The following is a 12,626-nucleotide window of genomic DNA, read 5'->3' as shown; positions in this document are numbered from 1 at the left end:
GTGTAGCACGTAGTTTTCGCCACCTCAGCGCAGCAGCTGCTCCTGCCACCACTGTGGCCATTTTACTGGCCGGCTTGAGGGCAAAGGCGGATTGCCCTGCCCGCGCGCGCGCGCGGCTCTCGCGGTCTCCGTCTCCCCGGGGTGCTCGGCGGAGGCGAAGGAGAAGGGGGCTTCTCCCGCAGGGTCGGGCATAGTGAAAGGGCGAGAGTCGGAACCAAGCCAGGTCCGGCCTTTAGCACCGCCCGCTTCTGGGACTGGGGCCCAGGCCTCAGCATCGGTCTCCGGAGGTCGGCGCCTCGGTCGCCTCAGCTCAGGCGGACTGTGGAGGCGGCGGAACCGGCGGCGGGGCTGAGGGGCCGGGTCGGGGTCCGCGACGTGGCTGCTGCACTGCCCAGCACCGTGGCCCTTTCCCCTTCCCGTTCAGCGCGGTTGCGATGAAGACGATGAAGAAGTGAGGAGGAGGAGGAGGCAGTGGCGGCCGTGGCGGCGGCGGCGGCGTCTGTGGTGGAGGGAGGAGGAGGAGGAACATGGCGGCCGGTGGCGGCGGCGGCCCCGGCAGCGCTGCTCGGGACGGCCAGTTTCTGGAAGGTGGGTGGGTGTAAATGTGTGTATATATGTGTGTCTGTGTGTACGTGTGTCTGTGTAAGAGAGAGAATGCGTGTATGTTTGTGTGGTGTGTGGGCGCGGGGAGGATGGAAGGGAAACGTGGCCTCGGGCGCTCGGGCCTGGGAATGCCACCCGCCGCTCTCGCTCCCATCCTTTCCAGAACCCGGTTTCTGTCTCTCGAGGGAATGTGTTGGGAGGGCGGGCTAGGCCCTCGGCTGGACCTTGGAGGATTAGCTGGGGCTGGGCCCGGTTTTCGGGGCCCGCAACTCCGAGGAAGGCCGGCGAGGCCTGGGAGAAGGGAAGGGACGCACAGCCGGGCAGCTGAGGTGGAGTGCTGGGGCTAGGTAGGGAATGCTCTTGTCGAATAAGGGGCGATGTGGGATGAGGGACTTGGAGAGCAGCCATTGGCGATGAAGTTTCATATTTTGGGTGGACCACCGTCGTGGGAGTGGGGCGGGAAGGAGGACTGGGTTCCCGGAGTGCTTTGTTTTTGATAGAAAGTTTGGGAGTGTTTGGGCTGTGCTGTGTGTGGGGTAGTTGTGGAACGGTGGGGGAGGGGAGAGGTGACTTGCTTTGGCTAAATGGTTTTTTTTTTTTTTTGTTTGTTTGTTGCTCTCATGCTTCAGGCTTCTTTTTTGCTGTCGTGTGATTAGGCCTTGTTTTGTGAAATAACTGATTATTATTATTTTAATGAAATGTTTCCCCAAACAAGAATGGATGGAGATAACAGAATCCAGTGAGGGAATAACCAGAAAAAGTCTCAACTGATTGGCAGTACTTTTGTTTTCAAGTTGGTTGCAATGAAAAAAAAAATCCCCATTATAAGGTAGTTTGCAAATCCTAGAAATAAATTTTAGTTTTTTTATAGTCATCTTCAAAAAATTCCTTGTAGCTTTGGGTAAAGTGGCAGAGAATGGTGCTTAGTGTTTACTTTGCTAATTCGGTTTACAAAGATACTTTTAGAGTAATTGGTTTAGCCCTTAACACTAGAACTCATCCTGTTTCATATGATTTTGATTTATTTTGGTTTTATTTATAGTGATGCTTTTTAAACCAGAATGACCACTGACTTAAGAGGAAAAAATTCTTTGAAGGATAAGAGTATTAGAAGGAAGAAAACATTTTACAACTTTTTTTTTTTTTTTTTTTTTTTTTTTTTTAATTTGACTTTACCAATGGATTCCAGTTTTCAAATAAGAATTTAACCTTACTGGAGTATCAGCCCTTACCTAGAAAAGTAATGAAAATTTCTTGAGTTTCTTAGTAAGCAATTAGAGTAAGCCGATGAATTTTCTTAGTTTTATTTTACCTGATTAAAATGTTAATTTGATCAAGTTGGTTACTAGTCAAAGAGTTCTGGATGGTTCCTAGTGGAGAGTTCTGAATGGCCAAGTTTTGTCTCTTTGCTGCATGTACAATTTGGTGTTAGAGACTTGAATGATAGTTTTATGCTGTATCTTGAAAGATTAGTATTAAATTGTGTTTTATTGCAGGCCTGTAGATACTGATAAGGTACTGTTTCGATAACTTGAAGTAGGTTTAGCACAAAGCATGAAGAAGGATCGTCAAGACTTGAATGTTTTTGTTAAAAGCATGGCTAAGTAAGAAACTTAGAATTCAGTGACATAAATTTTTAAAATCCACAGATATGATCCCATATCTTCAAAAGATTAACAGATGATAATTTTAACTTCATAGTAGGTATTACTTTTAGATTCTTTCTTAGCCCTTACCATTACTACCTTTGAGTGAGCAAAAGAATGGAATAAACATTTATTAAATGCTTACTGTGTAAAAGTAAAGCACTGTTTCCTCACACCATTTTCCAGCAGACCTAATGGAACTGCCAAAATTTAATAATAATACTTTCAGTTTTTATAAAGCATTTTCATATATATCAACTCATCTCATTCTTATATCACTGATGTGTAATAAGCAGGTCAAATAACTGGGGTAGGGCAAAAACAACTAAGTTATCAGTTACAACCATTGGATGACCAAATAGAATTAGAGACAGTAAAAGCAAATATTGTGTGATAAAGATTTTCATATGCTATATACATATAAATCATAAAAGCTATATGCATATTGACTATGTAATCATAAAATTGAAATTTTTAAAGTTACATTATTAATATATTGATAATCATTTTCCTTATCCCTTTCACAGTACATACTTTTTAAAACTACATTTCTTTTTTTTTTCTTTTTTTTTTTTAAATAATAACTTTATTGATAGAACCCATGCCAGGGTAATTTTTTACAACATTATCCCTTGCACTCATTTCTGTTGGGATTTTTCCCCTCTCCCTCCACCCCCTTCCCTAGATGGCAAGCAGTCCTATATATGTAAAACTGCATTTCTAAGGGAAATAACTAGGGCCGAAGAAATCTACTCTTTAAGATTGTGGTAATAGCATCCTAAAATTGCATGATAAGTAATGGTCTCTTACCAAATCCATCTACATCTTTCCTTGTAAATTGAGCAGTGTATGGATTTATATTTTCCTATTCATGTTTTCACTTAACTAATTTTCCTAATACAATTATCTTAAATAATTGGAACTTTAACAATGGCATATCTGAGTAGCATTTTGAATTTTGCAAAGTGTTTTCAGTATCTTGATTGATTGTTATATATAAATATAACATATAAATATATGTAAATAATTCTGTACTTTAAGTATAGGATCTCATTAATTCTCCAGTGATGGGAGTGCAATACATATTTACACAACTTGCTTTCTAGTTTTCTTGAATGGAACGCATGGGGTATCCCACAAAACAGAACCAAAAAAAATGATGCTCTTGATTTTAAAAATAGAAAATCCACATCTTTTTCTCAGAAGTAGGAAAACAAATTTTTCTTTATTTCTCCTCTTTAATTGTTATGCTTCAGAATCCTGTAGATTAAAATGTTTTGCTTCCACCTACTATATAGCAAATGAGAATATATGTAAAGTTCTTTGCAAACTTTAAATTGCCATTTGAATGTTAACTTACTATTAATTTTATCTTATGAAACATTTATGTAGATTTAAGTAATTAGTCCTTTGAATTTTTTTTTGGTCCCTACCATTTACATTAGGTTCTGTTCTACTCAGTCTTTCCTATTCCTTTCTTTTTCTACATTTCTACTTGGTAGCCTTCAATATAAAGCTAATTAATTGTCCTTGTCCTCTTTGTCCTTTCCTTTCTTTAATTTTCCTATACAATCTTCCTTCTCCTTTTCATATCTGTGCCCCAAATAGACATTTTAAAGTAGATATACTTTTGGTATGGCTTTTTTTTTTTTTTTTTTAAACAAAAGTTGCATTATTACCTTTAGTTTATTAAGAGATCATAGATTTAGGCCTAGAAGGAAACTCAAATCATTTAGACCGACCTTTTCATTTTACCAATAATCTGCAGTCCAGAAAGATTAAGGTACTTTTCCAAGGATATACACATGAGTGGTAGATCTGGAGTTTCCCCTCTGCCATAAAATCATGAAGTTATGTTGCCAGCTCATTTAGATAGAGTACTTTTGTTCCCTTTTTAATTGTTTCTTCAGTCATTATGTTTAGCTTCCTTTCTTTGGTGGCTTAATCAGAATTTTAGAGCTTGAAGGATTCTTGGTCTCTTCTCAGATATTTGCATCTGAGTTCATGATTCTCAAGATCTTTTCCAACAGTGGTGATCGCAATCTATCCAGAGCTACTCATTTTTTCACATCTTCAGAGAAGTGGAGCTTTCCAGACAAAAACTTGTATTTCTTTACTCTGGTCACTTTATTAGCCTGTTTTGTCTTCGGGGGTCATATAATTTCCTTGAAGTCCTTGTCTTTGGTTCTTTGGAATCTCTTATTGTTTATGTCCTGTAGTTTGCTCACATATACCATTCATTTCTTCCTTGCTTTCTCCTTGACTCATTTTATCCAGGTGGTTCAGTGGATAAAGCCTTAGCATTCTAATCCTAGAGGACCTGAATTCAAATCCAGACTTGGGCACTTAGTAGCTGTGTGATTCTGGGCAAGTCACTTAACCTCATTTGCTCAATTCTTCTTTTGTATAATGAACTGGAGAAGGAAATGGTAAACTGCTCCATTATCTTTGCTAATAAAGTCTCAAATGGGGTCACAGAGAGTTAGATTCTTAAAGTGACTAAAGTGACTTAACAACAAGACAATGTTTCATACATAATATTAGTAAAATGTTAATATTGAAAAGTTGGATTTTTACTTTGATGGTACTTGGTGGGGACAAACTTCAATCAGCTTTTCTTTTTCAGTCTAGGCTCATCTTATTATTGCCTTTCTCTATTGACTATCCCAAAATATAGTTTCCATAGATTTAGTCTGTTCAGATACATGTAGAAATATAAGCAATAGGCATTTTTCATCCACCTGGTTTTTCCTTTGTGGTTAGGCAGGCAATACTATTGGAGTATTATTGATCTTTCCTAGGAAGCTCTGCAGTGACCTCTAATATATTTATTTTACAAATGAGAAAACTATTTGAGAGGGGTGAATGACTTTTTCAGAGTCATATATCTGACATTGATGTATGCTGGCCAATTCTAGGTCTAGAAAGTCGTCTTATCAACGCCCAGATTTTTCTGGATCTTGAGAAGTTTGTATTAATGACATCCTATCCTTAATCCTATGCCTGGAACTTTTTTGATGCAGTTTTATCTGATTCCTCTTGCTTTTTGAGAGGCAGCAAGCATACTAAGAGCTTTGGACTAGGAAGTCAGAAGAGAACTGAATTTAGATCTGCATTTACAAATTATTTAGCTAAAGGTGAGTCATTTAATCTTTACAGAGTCTTCGTTTCCTCTGTTATTGAGTGGATATGCTGTTCATAGAAATCTCACAGGGTTGCTATAAGGATAAAATGAAATGTTGTGTAAACTACTTTGAAAACACTACAGCATCTTGCACATGTCAGCTATTATTTTTCCTGTCCGAAGGCATTATCTTTTTTCTGCTTCAAGTATCACTTGACTCTAGATCAAGTCATATCTACAAGCATTTATCAGGACTACCATTTCTGTTAATGACACCACCTGTTTTCAAGTTTTGGAAGGCAGTCTTGGATGGAGGATAGATTAAGCTTTTTCTGCTTGGATCCAGAGGACAAAAGCAAAGTACTAAGTGGCAGAAAGGCAGATTTAGGCTTGACCCAAGGAACAATTTACTCTGACTAAAAGGCTTCAGGACTGGATGAGCATTTGACAGATTTGTGATAATGTAAATTTGTCGGTAAAAGTTGGACTAATTGTCCTGTCTTCTACCTGTTAAATTCACTTACAAGATTCCTTGGACCTTGCTCCCTAATATAAATTAAAACTTTATTCCTAAATGAAAATCTACAAACAAATGGTTAAATTTAATATATCCATGTCATTATTTTATTTCACACTTAATATACTAATTCAGCCCTAAACCCAGTCTATTACTTTGACTATGATTATAAAATAATTTCACTATGGATTTTTTGTTTTGGGGGAGGTAGTTGAGGTTAAGGCTTTGTCTGTGGTCATACTTACACAATATGTTTTTACTGTGTCTTACTGTCTCATTGACTATTTTCATTCCAGAAGAAAATGAATGTTCTTTTGGCCTGTTTATTGAAATCTACAAAAGTTCTCCCAGCAACTGTTTTCTCCTCGTCGTTTTTGAAAGTCCAGTTTTTTTTGCTAATCTTATGTATACATTGTTTTCATCTTCTGAACTGCTTTTGCAAATTACTAGCAGTACATAGTTCTTTTCCATACTGTCTCTTATTTTCTAACTCTTTCATATTATTTGAGCCTCTATGGGGTATATGAAGAGTGTTGCCCACTTCTTAGAGGTAGAAATTGAGGGACAAGTTATATGATGTACACAAGTTAGGACTAGCACCTGGGTTTACTGACTGCTGAGTTTTTCCTGTATCCTGATCCAAAAAATAAGACATTAAGCAGAAGTAAAAGACTCATTAAAGGAAAAATTGAATTATAGTCAGCCTTTGTCATTAATTTCTACATAGTGAGTGTCTTTGCTATAGGTTGCAATATAGCCTTTTCAGGTTCAGTAGTATAGAAAGACAATGAGTTAGATCTAGAATTGGAGGAAAAGAACAGGTTGGATTGCATGAAAGAAATCTCAAATTTGATATCCCAAGATATATCATTGAAGAAATGCATAATTGGAGGGGAAAAAAAGAGGTTTATGGTCATATGACAAGTGAGGAAATACTAGTGAACAACCACATGCAGTATGGTATCCATGAAATGTAAAAGCTCCAGAGGTGGACCTCCAGCACCTTGGATAGATCCTTTCTAAAGGCTCTATGGCAGAACATGGTCAAGAATCTCAGAGTGAAAAAACATAAATATTTTGTGATCTGAAAGAATAGAACTACACAACAAGATAAAGTCACAGATACAAGAAGGGGTAAGTGGCCTAGAAGGTTGATGTATAATGAACCCAGAAAACTTAAAATCCTTTCATCTTGGTTATATATTAATTCCATTTCTGCCCCATTATATTTGCATGCTGTATATTCTTATTTTTTAATCCCCATAACAGTCATGTGAGGTAGGAAAGATCCCCATTTTATATATGAAGAAACTCTAAAGTCCAAAAAACATTAAATATCTTGTAAAATGGTCAAATGGACAAGAAACAGGGCCTCAAGTTAACTTTGTAACATGGAGGTTGGAGTCAATAATATTAAGTACCTTAGATAACTAATTTGTTATCCTGTTATAAAATACAGGTGTAAAGGGGGGAAAAGTTTTCATTCTCAAAATTGTTACATTCGGTATGGACCTTTTGTGTATTTCCTTTATTTTCTCTGGTGCCATTTACTTCTCAAAAAGCTAAAAGCTTTTTTTTTTTTTTTTTTTTTTTTTTTTTTTTTTTTTTTTTTTAAACTTAGGAGGCAGTGTGGCTTAGTGGAAAGAGTATTAGGTTTGGAGTCAGAAACTTAAAATGCAAATTCTACTTTCTGACATTAGCAAAGTGAATTTGGCCAAGTTACTTAATCATTCTGAACCTTAAGTTTCCTCATTTATAAATGAGGATAATTATACTTGCAACCTGCATTATACATTATTCTTGGACCCAGATAACATATATGTAGATCACATTGAAAAATTTAAATAATATATAATAAATGTTAATTATTATTATGTGGTACATAAGGGCTAAGGTTGGTAGTTCAACTATTTTTGATTGGGGGGGTAGAGGAGTTTATGAAAGCCTTAGTATTATAATAAGGTATCATTTTCTATCTATTTGTCATCCTTTTTTTGATTTCTGTGTAAATTGGATTTAAATGATGCAGAGTTGTATGAAGTTTTAAGTTTTGAATTCTGTGGATAAGTTCACTTAACTTGGCAATACACTTTCTAGGAATGTACACATTGATAATGAGGTCGACACATGTATTGCCAGAGCTAGCTCAGTGTGTGGGTTCACAGGAAAGTATGGGAGAGAAGAGAATTAGACTACTATACTGAAAGTGTACAGAGCTGTTGTGCTGATCTCATAGTTGTGTGCCTATGAAATCTGGACAGTATATTAGTGTCATGCCAGGAAACTGAATCGCTTCCATTTGAATTGTCTTAGAAAGATTCTGAAGATTACCTACCAGACACAGGTCTTTTCTCTAACTAAACTGCTAAGCATTCCAATGCTGTTGCAGAGAGCACAAATCTGTTGGACTGACTACATTGTTCAAATGCCAAAAGTATTCTTGCCAAAAAGACTTTTTTTTATGGAGAATCTTATACAAGGCAATCACTCACAAAGGTGGTCAGAAAAGCAATATAAAAACCATGGAAGTTATTACATGGGAGATACAGGCATGGGACTGCCCAGCATGGCTTGCCCTTATCAAAGAAGGTCCTATGCTCCTTGAACAAAGCAGAATTGGCTTAGAAGAAACTTAAGATGTGCAAAATTAGACAGTCCATCCAGATGTTCATAGGAACTATATATTTATGACCTGTGGCAGAGCATTCTGCCACAGAATGCTCTGCCATCATTTGGTCTGATCATCAGTCCTAGTCAGACACACTAACTTACTTGAGTGAAGGACAATAACCAACCATTTGTTATCCTACTTTCATCCAAAGTGCTGTTGATTTGATCCAGCATTGGGTCTCTCTTTATTCTTTCTGTAAAATGTTTTTTTCTTCCATCTCAATGAAATGATTATTACTCATCTTTGACTAAACTTTTACAAATAAGTTTATATTAATTAATATTTAGATGGTGGCTTGGCTACCATATTTTTTTTTCAATCACAACTTTTTTCCAATCACCATTTTCCAATCACATATTTTTTCCACTGACCATTTGCTTTTTCTTTTTCTCAATAGTATTTATTTTCCAAGTACATGTAAAGACAGTTTTCAACATTTAATTTTCTAAAACTTTGTCTTCCAATTTTTTCTCCCTTTCTTCCTTACCTCCCTCCTACCCCCTCTGGTATAGGTCAAATATGTGGTACACTTTTAAAAATATTTCCATATGTGTCATGTTGTGCCAGAAAAATCAGACCAGAAGGAGAATAAAAGATATAAGAAATAAAGAAAACAAAAAAAGTGAATACTTTGTTTTAATGCACATTTAGTCTCAGTGGTTCTCTGATTGTGATTGCCATTTCTCATCCCAAGTCTATTGGAATTGCCTTGAATCACCACATTTTTGAAAGTATATCACAGTTGATCATCACATAAGCTTGTTACTGTGGATGATGTTCTCTGGTTCTGCTCAATTCACTCATCATAACAGCAGCAATTCATGTAGATCTTTCTAGGCTTTTCTGAAATCAGCCTGCTTACCATTTTTAATAGAAAAATAATAATTCCATTACCTTCCTACACTATAACTTATTCAGCCATTCCCCAACTGATGGGTATCCACTCAATTTCCAGTTCCTTGACACTACAAAAGGAGCTGCTATAACATTTTTGCACATATGGGCATGTGCAGACTGCATTAGTGAGATTGCTTGATCAAAGGGTATGCACAGTTTGATAACTCTTTGGGCATAGATCCAGATTGTTTTCCAGAATGGTTGGATCATTTCACAACTCTACCAACAATGTGTTATTAGTGTTCCGGTTTTCCCACATCCCAATCAATGCTTACTATTATCTTTTCCTGTCATCTTAGCCAATTCAGGAGGTATGAGGTAGTTCCTCAGAGTTGTCTTAATTAGTATTTCTTTAATCAATACTGATCTAGAGTATTTTTTTCATATGACTGCTATATTTCTTAATTAAACTAGGGTGTCAATAATAGGTCACTCACTAATGCTATTTCAGGTCTCCTTGTGGTGACTGATTTATATCTGTTAAATTTTTTTAGAAAATAGTAACTGTCTCTGTCATTGTTTGTTCCTTTATTTCACATTTTTTAGTGTTGTAATGTCTTCAAACAGGCCAGGTTGTAGCCATTATAGTTATACATTGTATCATTGATTTAATGCATAGTCATAGAATTTGAGAGTTAAAGGGAACCTCACCAGACACTTAAATCTAATGGAATCCCCATTATACCTTTTTATTTAATTTGTACTTATTTGGATGAGGGAAGTTGAAAACAGCCACATGTGGAATTAGATATGAATGAATTCTATCAGACACTTAAAATAAGGATAATAAGATCATAGATATACAACTAGAGTCTCAATAAGGTCAGCCAGTCTAATCTCATTTTACAGAACATAAAACTGAGACTCAGACCCCAAAAGTATTAACTTGCCCAAGTTTATACAGGTAGAAAGTAATGGAATCTGAATTTGAACTTAAATCATCTGACTCTAATATGCTATATAAACTTTTCAGATACAGTGTTATTGTTGTGCAGTAGTGTCTTATTCTTTGACTTTTTTTTTTTTTTGGCAAAGATGGTGAATTAGTTTGCCGTTTCCTTCTCCAGTTCATTTTACAGATGAGGAAAATGAGGCAAAGAGGAGGGTTAAATGACTTACCCAAGATTGCATATCTCCTAAGTGTCTTGAGGCTAGATTTGATCTCAGGGAGGTGAGTCTTTTCCAGACATTTTGAATTTTGTGAAACATATTTTAATAAATAAACACGCCTGGGAAAACTAAAACAAAGAAAACTGATAGGCTACCAGAGAAATCCTGTAATGCCTATCAAAGCCAAATAAAATTATTTTGGGTTATTATGGAGTTATTTGTCGTCGTTTATTTTCATTAACATTGACAATTAAGTGACTAAGTTTTTCCTATTGGAAGCTAAGAAGAAAATCACTTGGAAGACATTTTTTTTGGGGGGGGGGTAAATACATTAAATATTAAAAGGCTCTCTAATCTGTTAAAATGTACTACAGAATTAAAATTAAATGTCTGAACTATAGAAATCTTAAAATGTTTTAGGAATAAAATTGTTTAGGAATTTTTATCACGTGAACTCCCATTTTCGTTGTATTGTTTTCTGGTGTCATATTGGTAAATAATTTAAAAAGGAAAGATTGAGAAAAGCCACTGACATACTGTCAACTGTTCAGTTGCTCAACTCTTTGTGGTCCCCTTGGGGGTTTTCTTGGCAGAGATTCTAAAGAGATTTTGCCATTTCCTTCTCCAGCTCATTTTACAGGTGAGGAAATTGAGTCAGTGGAGTTTTGTTTTTTTTTTTTTGGCCAGGTTCAACACAGCTAATGAAAATCTGAAATCAGATTTGAACTCAGAAAAAGATGAATCTTTCCGATTCTAGGCCTGGTACTCTATTGTGTCATTTAACAGCCCTTCTGTTCACTTCATTCTCTATTAATTCATAAAAATTTTCCCAGGTTTCTTTGAATCCATCCTTTTTACCATTTCTCATAACCTAATTATTTAATCATGTTTCTGTAATGTAATTTGTTAATCTAGTTTTCAACTGATAAGCAGATACCCATTTTGTTTCTATTCATTCATCACTACAAAAAGAACTACTAAAAGTACTTTTATACATAAGTTCTTTTTCTCTTGTAGTAAAATAGTTGGCTCATAGTATAGTCAATCCTCAACTTTCATGGGGATAATATTCCTGGAAAATAGCCCAAAAGTTTTTTTAAAAAGTGCTTGCAGATACATTGAACCTATGGGTAAGAGGGAGTTGGATTCCCATGACCACATCCAAATCTCTCATTAGATTGCTGCAAATACACTTCTCCGTGTACAATTTTTTTTTATAATGAAACATGTATTCTTATAATATGCTTATTTTCCCAATACAGTAGTCATGAAGTAACATAAAATGTAGTTCACAGAATAAAATTGGTAACATGCAAAACATTTTTCTCACTTGTTATTCCCTAGAATTCTGTGATCTTGTGTGCTAGCATCTCCATAAAAAAATTATTTTGGATAATCACTTTTTATAGCAATTGAAATCTGTAGTACCATAAATACTTTCCTCTTTTTTGCATATATAATGAACATCAAATTCATGGTAGGGTTGTAGACATTTCCAGCATGAAGTTTTATCTAAAGACGTTATTTTCTCACTAAGCTATATCATTGAATTTGTACAACCTCCATTGATAGCTTGTTAATCACTTTATCTTCTTGATGCTCTTTTTTTCTCCAAGATTCTCTTCTAGTTCTCTTACCTCCACGATCGCCCCTTCTTCATCTTCCAGCTTTTAAGTGTTCCACTGGGTTCTGTTCTCATCCCTCTTACCTATCTACTTTTCTTCCATTGGTATTCACATCAATTCCAATGAATTTAATTGCCATCAGTATAATGAAGACTCAGAAACTTCTCTCCTGATCTTCAAGCACCTCTAAGTGCTTTTCAAGTCTTAGTTGTTATTGATATCTTAAGCTCACCATGTCCAAAAAGAGAACTCGGCATCTTTTCCCCCTAAGCCATTGTTCCCATCCCAGCTGACCTATTTCTGTAGAGAGCAACACCATCCAGTTCTCCATCTAGGAGTTATCCTTGATTTTTCAGTGCCTGTTATACCTTGCTTGATAGTGCCTCATCACCTTATAACTCGACTGTTGAAATACAGAGGTGAGTGTGCCTGC

At 36.2% G+C, this 12,626-nt stretch overlaps 1 protein-coding gene across 4 annotated transcripts in view; it reads left to right on the top strand.

Moving 5' to 3' along the window:
* Positions 1-373: 373 nt before the first annotated feature.
* The window catches only part of SENP6 (SUMO specific peptidase 6), a 132,158-nt gene continuing 119,905 nt past the window's right edge, over positions 374-12,626 (top strand). For all 4 annotated transcript variants that reach the window (XM_012549168.3, XM_012549166.3, XM_012549167.3 and 1 more), the window contains exon 1: positions 374-588. In XM_012549168.3, coding sequence (XP_012404622.1) covers positions 528-588 — 61 coding nt within the window. In that variant the 5' untranslated portion in view covers positions 374-527. The remainder of the gene's footprint in view (positions 589-12,626) is intronic.

The sequence above is a fragment of the Sarcophilus harrisii genome, chromosome 4 (genome assembly GCF_902635505.1).
Source record: "Sarcophilus harrisii chromosome 4, mSarHar1.11, whole genome shotgun sequence".
In the NCBI taxonomy this organism is placed as follows: Eukaryota; Metazoa; Chordata; class Mammalia; order Dasyuromorphia; family Dasyuridae; genus Sarcophilus; species Sarcophilus harrisii.
This window is presented reverse-complemented; position numbering and strand designations above follow the sequence as displayed.